Source organism: Diadema setosum, chromosome 3 (assembly GCF_964275005.1).
Source record: "Diadema setosum chromosome 3, eeDiaSeto1, whole genome shotgun sequence".
Lineage (NCBI taxonomy): Eukaryota > Metazoa > Echinodermata > Echinoidea > Diadematoida > Diadematidae > Diadema > Diadema setosum.
Genome location: NC_092687.1, coordinates 34804365 through 34823049, shown reverse-complemented (window position 1 = coordinate 34823049; position 18685 = coordinate 34804365). Strand labels below are relative to the sequence as shown.

General features: G+C 41.4%; 1 protein-coding gene across 1 annotated transcript; it reads left to right on the top strand.

Annotated features, from left to right (window-relative positions):
- The first annotated feature begins 1442 nt into the window (after positions 1-1442).
- Positions 1443-13783, top strand: LOC140226349 (protein phosphatase inhibitor 2-like). Its single transcript, XM_072306836.1, has 4 exons — positions 1443-1594; positions 9972-10166; positions 11357-11454; positions 13402-13783. Exons 1-4 carry the CDS (start codon positions 1515-1517, stop codon positions 13680-13682), a joined length of 654 nt encoding a protein of 217 aa, XP_072162937.1. The 5' UTR covers positions 1443-1514; the 3' UTR covers positions 13683-13783.
- The last annotated feature ends 4902 nt before the right edge of the window (positions 13784-18685 follow it).

Below are 18685 nucleotides of genomic sequence, written 5' to 3'. Positions count from 1 at the left end.
GCGTATCTAGCCAACGAATGCCCAGCGGATCCGAAAATTTGGAGATACGCTCACATCCGTTGCTCATCGTTCGTGACCCGCTTGGCGTTCGCTGTATCCGCTAGCTGTTCGCAGAGATTCGCAGAGATCCGCCGGAGACAAATTTTGATTTTGGACATGTCCAAAATCTTGAGCGGATGACGAACGGAATGACAATACGCTTTGTGGTCGCTTAGCGCCCGCTAATCGAAAGTTGTAGTCGCTCTGCGTTCGCTTCTCATTCGTTCGCCGTTCGTCCAAATTCGCACAGCAAATCTGGACAGCACAGGTAGCATTTATCAGTTGGTCATCAGAAATGGAGGACGCTCAGAGATTTCAGATGCAATATCTTCTAGCTGTTCATCAACATGAGCATGACCTAAACCAGCTGGCAATCGCCAAATACATCCAAGACAAGAGAAAACGGAGGAGAGGAAAACATCGAAGAACGATGTGGATCAGGGCCTGGATCCGAAGACGAGGGCAGTTCGGGTTGTATAATCAGCTTCTCATCGAACTTCCGGGATATTAAAGTCCCGGCGTTTGCTTCTGGCTTTTTTTTTTTTTTTTTTTTTTTCGCTGAAGGTCCAGGCTAGGAACAGTTGGAGGCACCAGACGTAATGGAGGATGTTGGACTCCCCACATCATCGTCAACGTGATCATCAGAAGGAACACAGGAATCTTGAGGACTGTCGAGGGTAATGACATCAGCAGCACTTGGTGGTGACTTCTCCTTCCTTCTTTTTGGGGCCATTCTCACAATCACAACGTTACTCGACACTGTCACTACTCAAAATGATTTGGGAAAATGTGCGTCAGTCGAGATCCGTCGCGTGACTGCCGCAGTATCGCTCTGCATATGTTGGGCATTCGCTCCTCATTCGCTTTGTCCCCTCAGCATCCGCTGGGCGGACTGTACGCTTTCGCTTTCATTCGCTACTTAATCCGCTCGTAACACGGTTAGCATATGCTCATCATTCGTTAGGCGAACGTTCGAAAACGACGTTTTGCTTGCGGATTCGAGCGGATTCGAGCGTATCTGGACTTTGCCAAATTTTGCCCATCCGCTAGGCATTCGCTGATTTATACGCTGTAGTGTGACGGGGGCTTAAGGGCCTCGCGTATCGTATGTTTACAAACGATTCGACGAGTACGATGAAATATCAGTACTGTGCCCATCTCTTTGGTGCCCCATCAGACACATTCTTTATGATTTTGCTGGAGTTTTGCTACTTTATTGTTTGGCATGAATATATTTTTCTTGATTATAACGTTCCATTAATTATATTTGTAAATAATTGGTATATTTTCATTGCGTGGACAGATTTCTGTGAATGGTTATTGTTGAAAAATGTTTAGTTTTTAACGAAATATCAAGTCAGAGCCTGATGTAAAGTCAAGGGTCGTGTGCTGTATTCGGATTTCGTCTCGACACCGTACGTGCAGGTAGACACTGGTAGAAAGAAGCCACGAACGACGAAAGCTTTGCGAAAGTTATGGCAGAAAAACTAGAGCGTCAGCCAAAGAGTATATTGAAGCCAGAAAGACATTTTGATGATCCTGCAAATAGGCCAGAGTGAGTGAAATGACGATCTCGATGTACATATCACAGAGTCGATGTGAACGGTCCCACCTATTTGTAATTATGTTAGGCTTGGCTTGGTTGCTTGTGTGTGTACGTGTGTGCGTGTGTATGTGTGTGTGTGTGTGACTGAGGCGAGGGCCTGAGCTGAGCCCTGGGCCTGAGCTACTGTAGCTGTGGGCTGTGTTGGCGACTTTACTAGTGTAGGTTCTTGACTGTCTACTTCGGATGATTTCACTGGAAGATTGCAGCGGAAGGCAATTGTGATTGTGCACTTTTATGCACTTGTCAATGTACATGTATGTAATGACTCACCCCACTACCCCCGGACATCATCATCATCATCATCATCATCTGGTACAGGAAGAAGGCGTTGGCCTGTAATTCCCGATCACTGCTTCCTGTTTGGTCTACTGAGTACATGGGTGCGTCATTTCCTCGTTTGGTCCGTCAAATTTGTGACCCAGGTGTTCGTCATTTTACCAGCTTTGTCCGTCAAATTTTTGACCGAGGGGTGCGTCAAAATCCCATCATTGTCAGTCAAAATTTTGACCGAGGGGTGCGTCATGGTACGTCACTTGGCTATGGAAAATAACATGCATTATTTTAAACCGAGGGGCGCGGCGCGTCCTGGTACGTCACTTGGCTATGGAAAACTGCACGCATTTTTGCACGCTACCAGTACCGGATACACATACCGCGAGTGAAATTACAGTGAGCGCTGTCCCGCGGCAAGTGAAAATCAAATTCGGGAAATGTTTTGGAATAAGAGGGAAAAATGCTTGCCAGAATCTGGCAAGCACATAATCTAAAAGCCACCCTTTCTCCTTACATTTTCCCTCCAACAAACCCATGAAATCTGTGGTGACAAAGGCGAATTCTTGACAGTAAAAGAAGCGGCAGCAGAAGAAACTGCCTGCAGCATGCCATTTTCTGCTCGCGGGATAGCCCGACCAGACGCGCGATCAACTCTGTTAGCTGTGCGAATCTCTACGTACAGTACCAACAGCGACTAGGCTGTATGTGTTTTACTCGCGGGAATGCAGTGGCGTGGTGTGTACCCGCGCTGCAGCAGTATGCATCCACCGCACTAGCAATGGCCGCGCACACACAGCGCATCTGCACACATGTGATTGTCATGTATGGATTGCATGCACAGAATACATACTAGGCCTACTACTGTACGGAGGAATATCGTAGCAGCAGCGTGATGTACGGTGAATGACGGTACGGTGCTTACAGGGCCATGGTAAGGGAAACTTGCCGAAACTTTTACAAACGAGACATGAAACTCGTCACACTGACGAGTTAGGTGATACGCCTGGGGTCATCAGATGTCGGTCATCTGTGATCGACAAAGAAAAGAATGAGATGTAGGCACCTTGAATTTATATTGAGCGTGCATGCAAAACGGTTTCTCTAACCACTCGGCCACGGGACATCCACGGAAACGGTAAGGCCGAAAAAAAATGTATAGATATTACAGGGGGAAAAAGTCAATGCCCACTCAACAATTGTGGCCGCGTGAACATGTATTGCATTGCTAGAAGGAAATGCGGCCTTGTAACGACTGAGGTCGCTGTGCCATTTCTGGCAATTTCGGAAAAATACGTCCCGCAGACATAAAACCTATAATCGGCTGATTTTGATACCTTGCCTTTAATCACAATTTTCAGTGTGATGACGTCATCAAAGTACAAAACAATGACATGGACTTGAAAGACAATTGCTCAAAGTACAACACCTCCGTTGTCGTCATTACATACTATTTGACAGAGTCAGGATGCAACATTCTGCAGCAGTCGAAGCAATGTGGTCTCCAACACAAAACAGAGGGATATTGTGTGTGTGTGTGTGTGTGTGTGTGTGTGTGTATAGGTGCGTTTATATACGAACGTAATTTCTACATGGACGAATGTGTAATACACCATTGAAGAAAAAAAAAGTAAAATAGCTAGGTATTTTGTTTCGTGATCTTGTGGGGTTCGAACCTGCACGAGTGCAACCTCACGTCTCTGAGACGGCGCCTTTAACCACTCGGCCATACGTCTCGACGAGAAAATATGAGGAACGTAAACTTATGTATGTGAAAGATGAATCAGGAATCGATTCATCCACATTCCATTCTCATTTTCAGTTTTAAACTGCAAAATTGTCAACCTCATGAGAAGATTTCAAAGAACAAAATGCATGATAACTGCAGCTTATTGTCTCAGCTACAACATACTTAAATTTCAGAGGAAATGAAGCAAAATCAGCTGAGATAAAGTTGCTTAAACGTTGTCAAGTCAATGGATGGTTTTAAAAAAAATCACTTCCCATAGACATAACACGTAAACTTGTCCGATTTTACATCTTTACTTTTAATCACAATTTAAAGTATGATAACGTCATCAAATTTCAAAACCATGACATGGACTTGAAAGGCAAATGTTAAAAGTACAACATATGTGAATTTGGGATAATATTGAGCTTAAACAACAGAGATACGAGCAAATGAATGTTAGAAACAGTACCTCAAAAAAATTAATTCCACTTTTTTGATTTCAGATGATGATATGATGACGTCATAATGTATTTCGGGAAATATTGATACTTGAAACGTTATTTCCAATTCATATGCTTTTGTAATATGCAATAAAAACATAGGGTCAACGGACTTTTTAAAGAGCTATTGCGAAATAAACAAAGACATGTTTTTCGCTATATTTCCACATAGACGCGCACACGAAATTTCAACTTTGACGCCAGCCCATTCCTTTGTTATAGGTCAACATCGATCGGAAATCAGTGGATATTGTTACTCAAAGTATCAGGAATCCAAATCAGTCAAAAAAATTGCATTTTCATGTTGGTTACGCCCTCTGCGCGCGAAATTGCGCGGACGGACGCGCACGCGAGAAAATGTTTGAAACGCTTAAAATTGTCTGAAACTTCGAGATTTCCCATTGGGAAGTCGTTTTGAGCCTTTTAAAATTTTGACGCGCTCTTACGCACGCGTAATGAAGACCTGGGTAACTAGCGTTAAAAAGTAAGATAGAGCGTGACCTGAACTTTATGTCCACCGAAAATGACGCAGAAATTACATCTAGTTATGAAGTTATGATCGATCATGTGACAAGGTCCGAAAATCACAAAATGGCGCCTAAATGACGTCATAGATATGTTACTGTCATGAAAACCTTATTGTGGCTAGATATTGTTATGAGACATGTTGACTGAAAATTTCATGTCATTCCGTAATGTCATTGTTGAGATATTGACGACACAAAATTGTCCAGAAAGAAAGAAGAATAAAAAAAAATAAAGAGAGATTTTGACAATCACAATAGGTGATACGCTGATAGCGTATCACCTAATTATGTTTACGAACCAAAAGAAAATGAAATTGCGTGAATAAAACGTATGCAAAAATCGTTTCAGTATTTACGGGGGTGCGTCAAATGTACCGAGGATGTCCGTCAAAAAAGTGACCGAGGTGTGCGTCACTTTCAACGTGTTGTCCGTCAAAAAAGTGACTGTGGTGTCCGTCAAAAACCCCGTGTGGTCAGTCAAAAAATGACCATGACGCACCCATGTCCGGGGTAGTGGGGTGCGTCATTACATTGACAAGTGCATTACAGCCATACAGTATATTATCGGTACAGTGCTCACCGCTTAATCGCAGCTGCGATTAAGCGGTGAGAGTAGAGACAAGTTTTTCTCCTGTTTAACAGTTGATTAAGCGGTGCCCCCGCTTAAGTGATGGCCGGTATTGGCCCCTGCAAACCACACAACGTGAAACCAAGTATGTGGACATTACGTTAAACCATGCACAGTTGTCAAGCCCGACGATAACCACAGCGTCAAATACGACAGTAGTTTACCCGCAGGCCGCACGCTACGACACACAGACGCAAAACGTCGATAAGAAAGGACACGGCACAATTTTGTCAAAGGCATTATCGGAACAAACCTCCATTCATTTGATCCACAAAATAACCCTCTTGTAGAGTGGAAAATACCATTTACCGGGTAAGTTCCGTGTTTAGATGCACCCATACAATGTATAAGACGCAACCCGATTTTGAGACTTAAGAAAAATAAAAATTGTCAGCGATCGTAATGACAATTTGATGGTATTGGGTACGGTGCAAGGGACAACTTGTTGTCTCTCGACTTCTTTCTTTTGATATCCCTCGCCCTGACCCGATCCCATGAATGACAGAGAAAGAAAGAAACACTGTGCTGATTAAACAACAAACCACTTGCTAGCAGCCATGCAGGTGTCTCATGTAAGTAGAGGTGGGCTATAGAGGGTCAATTTTAGGTCACATTTTCAGAACATGCTCATCACACCTTAGTTTGATGACTTTATGCCTACTGACACCATTTTTGAAAAAAAGAACGAAAAAAATGCGAAATTCAGGGTGCCCCGGCCGAAATCGTTAAAAATCCAAGATGCCCGCCGTTTCGGCTTAAAAAAGACATTTTTGGCTATAACTCGGCTATTTTTTGGTCTATTGTGATGGTTTTGGTGTCTAACCCCATGTTTTGGGGGTCAAGGAAGTGGATTATAATAATAATTTTGGTGTAAAACATAATCTTCCACATGATACTGACCTTTTTCCCATATTTAGGGTTAAATTTTCCTTGTCCTTTACCCCCACCCCACCCGCCATTTTTTTGCACTTTTTTCTGTATTTTTTTATAGTCATGTTATCTACCACACTCTTAACAGCAAGTACTAGCTATCAATCTGGTGTTTTCTACTGACGATACAACAAGAAATACAAATAACTTACGCTATATGTATGTGTCATGCAGATATCGGTATATGTGGCTGGTGCATTCAGGATGCATGGTAACTGTGAAGCCAGTGCTTATACTGTACTGTATCTGCTTTGTAGTGCTAATTAGCATTTGGTCATTAGACATGTAATCATACACTACAGTTCTACTGTAGGTGCACAAATTGAATTTTAAAATGATTTGAATAAGCCTTCTGTGATATGCCAGTATTGTCCAGCACAAAGGTAATGTTTCGGCTGGATGATGCATCCCATGAGTCAATGTATTATACATGGAAGAATCTGCATCAGCAGTACTGTCCGTACATCAGCTTGCTTTGGGCATCACAAGTGTTGATGCTGATCTGTCCCTTTCATTTTTTCCATGTGCTCGATTCCATATGCCTCATGCTCTTGGTCTCAACACATACCAAGGTACCAGTTTCATCGTGCACCTTTGTATGTAATCCAATATCACAATTAAGATGTAGAATCATTGATGCCTAGTTTACTATCAACAATATCTTCAAGGTTGGTATGGGCAGTTGGTTGTATGATGCCATTGGTTGACTTTCGATTGAATGCATTCACCATGTCATCTTCAGTAGGCAGATCAGGGGCAGGGAGATCGATTATCAGACTCTCCTCCAGTCACAAGAAGAGTCAAGCTCACCTTCATTTTCACCTTGAGCAGAGATTTGGTATCGAGACCTTATACAAAGTGTACACGTGTGGGTGTACAATAATCTCGATGGGATATGAGTCTGCGGTATGACAGCTCTCCACCTAAAATAGCTATAAGTTGAGTTTGATGAGATCTCGGGTATCCAGACATTCCTTGAGTTTGTCAACATTGTTAATGGGCCTCTCCATGTTTTATGTTCCTGTAACAGACAGCCTAGATGCACATACTCTAACTGCTTGTTGTGCTTGGGCCACATTTTGGAATTGGAAAAGAGAACTGGAAATAACTGATAAAGTCAACAGATATTAATTACCTCAGCTTTAGGCACTTTCAGTCACAGAGAGTGAGATGATGACTTTACCATTATGATGCTATGTGAGGAACATACATCATACTTAACATTTGTTTGTCATAGAACTGGTTGGAAAATCACTCAAATGGTATCAAATTACCCATCAAACGTGAGGATTCTTACTTTATAAAAGTACAGCAATATACCGTACGTGGTAGGGAAAAGCAGGCATGAGAAATAAGGGACCAAGTGGTGATGGTGAAACACCAAAACTAGGCTAAAAGATGAAAAAGCTGACTGAGTTATAGTAAAAATGTGTTTTTAGGCAAGACGGCAGATACAGTGTACATCATCCAGTAAAGTACATTTGGCTTTGTGCTGGACAATTGGCATATAGAAGGCTTATTCAAGTCATTTTACAAAATTGTACACTTACATTTTGTACAGTAGAATTGTACACTTTGACTATTGTTAAAGGTCTATTGACCAATGAATGTCAATGGGCACTATAAAGCAGATACAGTATTAGCACTGGTTGCACAGTTACCATGCATCCTAAATGCACCAGCCACATACCGGTATCTGCATACCGGTATCATATAACGTAAGTTATATTTCTTGTTGTATCATTGGTAGAAAACACCAGATTGATAGCTAGAACTTGTTATTAAGAGTATGGTAGATAACATGATTTTTAAAAAATACAGAAAAAAGTGCAAAAAATGGCGGGTGGGGTAAGGGTAAAGGACAAGGAAAATTTAACCCTAAATATGGGAAAAAGGTTAGTATCATGTGGAAGATTAGGTTTTACACCAAAATTATCATTATAATCCACTTCCTTGACCCCCAAAACATGGGGTTAGACACCAAAACCATCACAATAGACCAAAAAATAGCCGAGTTGTAGCCAAAAATGTCTTTTTTAAGCCGAAACGGCGGCCATCTTGGATTTTTTACGATTTCGGCTGGGGCACCCTGGATTTCGCATTTTTTTCGTTCTTTTTTTCAAAAATGGTGTCAGTAGGCACAAAGTCATCAAACTAAGGTGTGATGAGCATGTTCTGAAAATGTCACCCTCTATAGCCCACCTCTAATGTAAGGTGAGGAATAAGAAAAAAAAAATGATGGTACTGTAGATAGAGGGAAACTGACAGTCTGACACCCAACAAGTATGCCAGCCACCTGGCCAGGCTGGCGCAGTGGTAGAAAGGAATTTGCATGTATATGCGTGCTCGTAGATTGCAGGGCTGGGGGCCCTGGGAAAGGGGCGATTCTACCGACTAGCAGACCTGCATACAGTGGACGACTGTGTGTGTAATCTCAAAGCTGAAGATTCACACAGTGCACTGCATGTATTGGCACACACACACACAATCACACATGAGTTGGTGAGAGCATGATATCAGTGCGGGAAACCCGCTCAAGAGGCCTGCTCCCCTGTACGAGCACTGCCCCGCCTCACGAGGCCTGCCGAAAGCCTCATGAGGCCTCCTGGGGGAGAGCCTCAAGAAGCTCCCTATTCACTTTTTATTCCTCTCACAACTTTGCACGGTGATTTTTTGTTACACACGCATGTCCACTATCCATGATGAAAAGAAGAAAAAATTGTGTCTGTTTTTTTTTTTTTGTGTGTCTGACATCTTTTTACAAAAATTTGTGACGAGAAAAATAAAATCAGTACTAACCTGATCTTGTGCATCTCATACGTGTATTCCAAATTACTATTCCACACTGATAGAGTAGGAGGGTACTCTAGTTTGTTAGCAAACTAATCACTTTGTAGGTATGACAAGTTCACTTTCTTCGTCAATTCCGCCGCCCGCTAACCTTTGGGCGCTTTTTCGGGAATCATCCTGCGACGCGACGTCACATTCATTATCACGCATCCAGCACAATACACATGCACGCACCGAAGGATACCGTATCCTCCCGTGCGTGCGCAAGCTCACTCTCAAAATTTCACAGCTTGCGCGCTGTCTGTAATGTGCTGGATGCGTGATGTGTTGTAGTGTCGCGTCGCGGGATGATTCCAGAAAAAAACTGAACTAGGGATTTGAATCTAGGGTATTTTCTGCCTCGAGTGGAATTGAATCAAGGTGAAACTGAGGGATATTTTGTAAGATATAAGATATTTAGTCAAAAAGTGGTCGATGAATAGTTAGTCCATCTATACTGATTACTGCTATACTGTATTACTGAGACGTGGTCATCAATCACTTATCGCCATCAGTCCCCTTGCGTATGATTCCTGCACACCCTGCTGAAGTTATTGAGCCGCTTTGAACCACAGTGTGGTGGCTTAAAACGACCAAAAACCATCTAGTACAATTGCAGCTGTTCTGTTATTGGCATCAAGAACATAAACCAGTTACATCAACCTGTAGGTGAAACCTACTGTACAGTCGGCAGTGTTTATAAATGTTTCAGCTTCATCTATTTGTCTGTCAATATTCCGACTATGTTTAGGCTAGTTGTCTGTCTGTCTGTCTGTTTATTTGTATACAAGATAACTTGTGAGCGGATCAACAACTTTTCACTAAATGAAATTAAAACCTCAAAAGTATTTAGCATTATCTACCAAATTTCTCTCTCTCTCTCTCTCTCTCTCTCTCTCTCTCTCTCCAGGGATGGCATCAAATGGGATGAGATGAATATCCTGGCCACCTTCCACCCGGCTGACAAGGACTACGGCCACATGAAGGTGGATGAACCGGACACGCCCTACACCAACTACGTGGAGCCCGAGGAGGGTCTGGAGGATGTTGACCCGCAGAGCGACGAGGACGAGGCTACGCTGAATGCTACCGAAATCAACAAGAAGTAAGTGTAGCCCAACCATTGATCTCTTATCGTGACATATCTGGATAGCTCGTCGGATAGACCCATTCATGCTGTACGGTACAAACGGTTAAAGCTGTTGCGCTGCCCAACTGTCATCATACACGTTCTTGTGCAGACATGCACACAGTTTTCCAGCAGAGATTGTCACAAAGAAAATGTGATGTCCTGAGCTCCTTACACAAGGCAGAAGTGTATGGCGGTATGCATGGTAACATGGCGTCATGGTGTAGGTCTTCAAAGTGATTGGCCAGTGACATATCCAGAAATTTCCTTTAAGAGATCAGTGACCGAACCCTCTATGTGCTTATCTTTCATTGGTTCCTCTGACCAATGTCAAATATCGAGTATAGAAAGAGTTTGGTGAACAGCAGCATTAGACCTCATGCCATTGCCCAGCCTCGAGAGTCTATTCTTGGGGTGAGCATGAATGTATTGCTATCGAGGGGAAGGGGGGGGGGGGGAGGGGGTAGACGGACTTTGGTATACTGACTGGCATTATCTTATTGACAACGCAATCATTACTGTACTGTATATGAATGAATGCAAGACTGGGATAAGAATTCAGAGAGCACAGACCTCTGCCAAGCAGCTCATTTCCATCCATACATGCATACTGAAAAAAATCGCCCAATAACCCAAATGATAAAGCAAAAAGCCTTACCCGATCAGCTTCCTGCTGTGCGTGGCACCTCAAGCAGAGCCTGCGCTTCAGTTTGGGTATGTGAACTCCTTAGTTCATAGACCCTTTTTGCACAAAGGTACGATATCCTGTAATAGCTGACAAAAATTTGTGGATCACCGTCAAACTTTAATCAGCTGTTCCTTGTGTCATTATCAGCTTGTAGTGTAAGTTCCATCCAAATCCGTTCACAACTTTTTTGAGTTATATATTGCACAGACAAACAAACCAGCACCAACAAAAACATATCTTCTTTGGTGGAGGTAACAAATTAATGAATTACATTGTAGCTAAAGGAGGAATGATTTGAAATTCACCCTCCTTGTATTGTGTCCTCAAATTTGCAATGTCTCTATGAGCAGTGTGTTTTCATATGATGTTGCTTTCAATTTGAGTCAATTAAATATGCATTTTTTATTTCATTATTTCTTCTTGCTGCCACAAGAGGTAAATTTGTGTGTATTGCATGTTTTTTCCCTGTCCATGGTAGACTTTCCAGTGGTCCCCCGAAACGATGGTGGGAAGACGAAGGTGACAAGGAAGAATCCAGTGAGGATGAGGAAGAGGAGTTGACAGAAGAAGCCAAAGGCAAGCATCATTAATGCCTCGTGTGTCAAATAGTATGCTTTAAAGGACAAGTTCGCCTTCATAGACATGTGGGTTGAGTGAATGCAGCAGTATTAGCAGACCACATCAGTGAGAGTTTGAGGAAAATTGAACAATGTGTTCAAGAGTTGTGAATTTTTAAAGTTTCTGCTCAGTCACAGCTGGATGAGAAATCTACTATAGCTTGTGATGTCACAAGTGTACAATGGTATAAAGAAAGTATAACAAAAAAATCAACTTATTTTCACTTTTCTCGCGTAACAAAAGAACACTCAACTTCTCTCTTTCAGAAGGCAAGGGAAATAATATCATCCTTAACTTACGTCAGTAACAAGTCCAAGAAATAATTTGCACTTTGGGTTCAAATTATATCGTTGTACGCATGTGACATCACAAACTGTAGTAGTCTTCTCATTCAGCAGTGATTGCGCAGATACTTTTAATTAGCAATTCATAACTTTTGAACAGATTGTCAGATTTTCCTCAAACTTTCACTGATGTGTTCTACATAAATATTGTTGCATTCACTCAATCCACCTGTGTATGAAGGTGGACTTGTCCTTTAACTTGGCAACTTGACCTAGTTGTAGGTGAAGTTCATGGCAAGTCCATTCAGGTGTAGCAACATACCTTAGTCCAAGAGGATGGTTATTGCAACAAAATAGATGTATAAAAGGAGGATTAGGTCATCCGTGTTCATTGCTGATCACTTTCCAGACAATTGTGCCAGTTAGTGAAGGAAGCACATCTAGCATGCAGGGCAGTTGGCAAACACAGCATATTTTTTTCCCCCTCGGAGGGGGGGGGGGGGGGGGTTGCTACTTCCTTCAAAATTCAGAGGGACCTTCTGTATTCAAGGGGCCACAGACCACAGCATTAGAGGTATACACACTGTAAAGCATAGGAGGGAATGTGAAGTAACAGTAAATTTCTGAATGGGATGGGAACATTGCTGGTCATGGCGCTTTATTGTCTAAATTGTATTGTGTTGGTAATGTAGGAACATTTTGGTTATCTACAAGATGTGAGATAGTAAGCAATGAACTTTTTGGGGGTTTTCTTTGCATTTAGAAAGAAGCGCAAAGTTTTGAGGACCTTTTTTCTTTTTCTTTTTCTTTTTCTTGTGTGTGTGTGTGTGTGTGTTTGTCAGCCAAGTACGTACACAGTCATGTACATAATAGATATTTCTATAAATTTGTTACTATAAGTTTTGTAGTACTCATATCTGATTAATTTTTAAATACCTTTGAATGTCTATTCCTTACCTACCCCACATCTCATGATAAAAAAGGGCAAAATATGATTTCATTCAAGAAAAGAGATGCAAAAATGAAAGTTCGGTTACAAAAGGAAAATTGCCCAAAATTCATCTGAGCAATTCTTGCTTGACGATGTGAAAGGGCAGTAAAATTTTGTTTGCTTACCCTTCATGTTTGTCATTTTGTCTCTGACAAAGATTCTGCTAGGGGAAGAAGCTCAGGCCCCTTTGACTCCATTTTGAAATGAAATTAATGCGCATAAAATTAAGTAAAATTTTCTCATTTCCACTTGCTTCTCAGGTAGATTTCCTTTTGGCTTTTCAATCGTGTGTTGTGAAATTCTCCTTGTAAAAGTCACCAGGCTGAATTTTAAGAGTTTGTTCGCAAAAACCGATTAGTCCATTTTTGAAGATTTTGAAGTACGGTCTCTGTCATAAAGTACAAAATGAGACCTTTTAAATGATATATTGGTCACTACATATAAAGGTACATTTTTAAAGTTATGGTCAAAAGGAGCAAAAATTTTATTGTTGTTCTCTTTATTTGTCTTGACCTTTAATTGCAAATATCTTCATTTGGCAAATATGGACTTATCCGTTCTTGCGAACAAACTCTTCGTTAGAAAATAATCTTGGGATGATCAGCCAGTGTGTGGTTCGCCTCTTTGCAGAAAAGCAGCGGCAATTCCAGCTGAAGAGGAAACAGCACTACAACGAGGCGTTCAACATCAAGCTGGCCAAGCAGCTGATCCAGCAGGAGCTCGAAGAAGACGAGGAAGACGATGAGGAGGGGGAGGCAGCGAGTTCAAAGGTTGAGGTCACAGAAGGAACCAGAGGCGAGGGGCGTTCAGAGGAGCCGGGATGCTCGGCGCATTCTGTTGATGGCCTGAGCAAAAGAATGGAGGATACGTCGGTCGGTGGCACCGGCCTGTCTGCTGAGACGGGCGACTGAGCGCTGGGGCAGTGCAGTTCATCTCGATGATAAAGAGAAAGATAAAAACACTGTAACCTTTGACCTTGCTGCCAACAGGTCCTCTTGTAGACAAATGCCTGCAAAGCTTCATGTGCCATTTTTTTTTTCTTTTTTTTTTGTGCTGTGTGTTGAATTGGAAGCCGATGAGCAGCGGTGTGACATGATAGCGGTTCTGCAAGGAAAAACCGCGGGATCACTCCCTGAGATGCAGATTAGCAGGGAATGTTCGTTTGCAGCTGGTTTGGTTGAGCGGGGTTTCGCGGTATTCACAAAATAGTCTCCGCAAGCACGTGGCATGGATGCTTGGACATATTGAGCCAATATGTCGTCACTTCATACCATGAAATATGATATAGAGACTCCAACTGTCCCACTTACGACTGGAGATCTCCCGTGGAAAACCCATTTTTGCGAAATCTCCCATTCTCCCGCCCTGGCTCTGTGTCTCCCGCTTGATATGATTTCTTACTGAGTGTCATCGTATGTTGAAAAATAAGCCTTAGATAGCATGAGAGAGCATCTAAAACCGTAGAGCTTGGACCCAGGCCACAAGGAACTTCTCGCTTTGCACACATCAAGTTGGAGTCTCCCGTTTGCTAGGGGTTTCAGACGGGAGAATCTCCAGATCAGAAGGTGCTTGGGGTTGGAGTCTCTGATGATATGGCATTTGCCACAGTGCGCTTGTTATTATTTGAGTAACAATGTGGTGTTCCAATTTATTTGAGATATAAATCAAAGTTAAGTCTTATCATTCTCGATTCAGAGACTGTCCCCATTGGAAAGTTGTCAGCAAAGGCCATCACTGTTGCTTGTGATTGAAGATGTTTTGGTTGCCTTGCTCTTTATCAGCTTGTTTAACACTGCTTTTGGCATTTTAAACATAGCATGTGTCAGTTACTTTATGACTTGGAAATGTCAGATTTAACTGCTTTGTATTAAGTACTAATTTCTTACTCTTCTCTATTCCCCCCCCCCCCCCCCCCCCCCGCTCTCTATCTAACTCTCTCTATCTTTAGCGCCATTGCTGTATGGATAGTAACTGTAGTATTAACTCACAATGATTGTAAGTGTTTAAATGCAAAGGGGCCCGGTACTCTCCACTTCATTTCTGAAACACGAACATTTCATCACTATGGGAAAAATAGTTTCATCGCTTGCATTTTAAGCTAGCTACTATGATGATACAAACAAATATCACTGTTGCTCTTTTTGGAGATGGATTTATGATTTAGAACAATATAATGAATAATCAAGAACAATATAATGAATAATCAATTCATTGAGAAGTATCAGGCTTTTGTAAGATAGCGACCTGGAATTGAGGCAACCCTCAAAACAACGTTGTGCCGCAATTCAAAGATGAATTGGCTGATGTGTAACAAATACTAAACAGGCATAAAAATTTGACTTGTTGCCTCACCAACTCATTTCTCCCTTGTCATTGGACAAAACATAATCTGTCTACGCAATGGAGCAGACATCGTGTCACCATGGTAACCACAGGATCGCCTTGATTTTGTCATCATTACCAGCATTATCATCATTATCATCTTCATTATCATGCTCTTTGCTCACTGGCTGTGTTCTAGACAGACCAATTTATGACATTCCCAGCGGATGGTGTGTGGCAAATTTGATTTTCTGACAAATATATTTCCTCAAATGCCCCTTTTGTGCTTTGCAAATTTCACCAAAGGTCGCCGGGGAACTCGCAGGTGACACATAGTGGTAATAGTTTCTAGGGTTACTACCAGGTGACTATTCAAAAATCTTACTCTCAAACAGTCCCTGTTAGTCTCCCAAGTGTCTCTGGGGAACTCCCAGGTAATGATGTAGAGTATTATCGGACATCACAGGAAAATTGCCAGGTGAAAAATGAAAGTCGACATAGCAACAACTTCTCGAAGGTACATGTGTCAATCTAGTTGCTACCCCACCCCCATCCCCCCAAGTATAGAAGAGTCATATATGCTTCTTTATGACGTGTACACACCAAGATATGGCAGATATACATCGTTGTATCTCCTAACTTGATATCGGACACATAGATAACTTTGAGCACAAGACAACTCGAAATACATACTGGCACATGCATACAATGTGGCTCAGTTAGCTGTTCATTTTCAGTAGAGTTTAAAGTGTGCTATTACCTGCTTGTCCGGCAGTCTCAAACGCTCGGCTTATAAATGTACCTATAACCATTTGGTGAGAGTTCATGCCAGTAATGAATGCCATTCTCTTCCTTCAGACAGTTGAATGTGGTGCAGAATTGTGCAGAGGTTTCATACTATTAGAAGAACCTGTTCTAAATCCAGTGTTAATGTACTTCCTGCGAAATTAGTATTGATTCTTTTATTAGGCTAAGACTGAATTTGAATCATGTTTTTTGCCAAAATTTTTCAAGCCAACGAGATAACGATATATTCTCTCATCCAGTTTCATGCTTACTTGGCAGAACATACCATTTGTTTTTATAGCCAATGCATTTTGGCCACACGCGAAAGCAAAGCAAACCAACTCATACATTGTACCATACAGTGTCATACCATGCCAGATTGGGAGCGTGTTGTCAAAGCAACAAGGTCATGCACCTGGCGCTGAAACATTACATACATTGTACAGGTGTCCAGAACAAAGAGAATCAATTGACTCTTAGCATTATGATGGAAGTGTGTGCCATGTGATTTCTTCTCATGGTAGCTTCTGGTACCTTGTGGTACACCTTTGGAGCAGTAAGGATGTGGTCCAGTTTGGGCTCAGTATAGTGTGGTGCGGTGCACGTTGGGAGCGGTCCAGTGCGCCTCTGGCATGGGGATGGTGTGGTACATATATGCAAATAATGCACAGGACAGAGTGGATCGGTGAGAATTGGATGCGCGAGTTTAACTTTGGAACTGTTTAAACCCACAAGTGCAGCGAGTTGGTTTTAGACTGTTCCAAAGTTAAAACAAGAGCATCCAATTCTCACTGATCGATGAAATAGGCCTGTGCATCAATTGTTTTATAAAATGGGCCGATCAATTCATTATGATAAATTATACAACCATTTTCCCCATCATGCATTCGGTACACCTACTACACTATACAAGACTTGAGTCATGCTTTCAGATTTTACCAGACATGGCTCAGTGTGGATCAGTAAAAATCAATGCATGACAATTGACCAATCAGATTGCAGTAATTCTAAAGCTCATTTTATAATAAATACAGTATGGTATGCATTAGGATACAGTGGTAGCACTCAAACTCACCCTTTGTTTAAAGGTCACAAGGGTGAAAATTTTCCTCTTCTGTACACTCTACGAACTCTTAGCAGGTTTTGAAATGTGTGGCAGAAAGATAATCCTTACAAATTCTTCTGTAAGTCTGACATTTCTCTGTGGCTGGAAGGTCATACAAATGATGGCCAGAAAGCCAAATTCGTAGCTCACTGTGGAGTGGAAGGATTACAGTAGTATACAGTGAATATCCATTTTTAATGGTAATTGTATACAGTATGTACGTAAACTCTTGAAAGCCTACAAAAAATTTGCCATTTGTGAACATTTTGCATAGCTATGAGTATACACAGCAACTGACTTGTTATTCCAAAGTATAATGTCTCTTCCTTGAACAGTCTTTAGAAGAAAAATGTGATTGATGTATCAATGAATGCAGTGCTAGAATTTGTCATCGATTCAGAAGATCTCTTAAAACTGAAGTAGCTTGCTTGAAGATTTCAGTATTTAGTGTGAGTCAAGGCATTTTCATCATTTTTTCAATAACCTTTGGGATGGGAGGAATGGAGGTTTTGTTTTATGAGAAGCCTACTGTACATCTAAGAGTTTATAGCTTTATTTTTTCCCCTTTTTATTGTTTTGATAATGGATTGTTTACTATTTTTCCGTTTGCTGTTTTTGCTTTTTATTTCTATAGCCCCAACTTGCACAGATAGAGATAGAGTGGTTATATTATTGTACAGAATACATGTCACTCAATTTTCTCGCAGAATGAGTTCAAAATTCAACAGTGTAAATCTAGTTAATCAGTGTTTATGATCATGTACTATGTTTGTTTCTAAAAGAATTACCAACAGTTAGAACTTTTGCTCAGCTCATACTGTAAATGCTGCCTTAACTATAGCAAACTTCAAATTGATTCACAAATGTTTTTTCATGATTTTTTATAATTGTCAATGCTGTGTCTGTCAGCTGCACAGAGATTTTTGATTCATGTAAGCATTGCATTTCCCTGTTAGATATGTACTCGCCTTAAGGTATCAGATACATTGGCATGAAGGCAACAGAGAATTTGCTTGTGACCACTGAAAGGCCGTAAGTCCATCAGATTGGGATGATCAGACGTCTGTCAGTGCCCTTATAGCGATCACAGCAGAACCTTGTCAGAGCGAGGTCGGATGTAGCAAAAATGTGATGTAGCAAGATCATTTTTCAGGTCCTATCATTTCTATACTTGTTTGACTTCATCCCTGCTGTCAAGAGATTTCTGATATTAGGAGGGAAATTCAGTTGTCTCAAATAGCAGCTATTATTAAGATCCTTTGTATTATTTCCCTGCAGGAATAATGTCCTTTTAAACGTTCCAATAGTGGACAATGTTGCAACCGAGAAATGACATTGATCTGTGATACCTGAAAATGAAAGATAATGATATTGCTTTCATACGTGTTGATAAGTGTGTGTATGCCTTTTTGTATGTCCTGTTTGTTTATTTGTTGTTGTAATTGTTTTTGTCTGTATGACTGTTTTAGTTTCTGACTACACAGAGAACACTCAGTGTCCTGTAATTTTGAATACATCCATTCGTTGATGCTTCACTCATCATGGCAATGATATATATTATCATTTAAAAATGATTATTATGACTATAACCAGGCTTGACTGGTATTAAAACTTTACAGTATGCACAGTCATACCAAGAACATTTTGATACAGGTCAAGCCTGGTTACACCAGGAGAAGGAGGAAAGATCCAGGGGGCAGG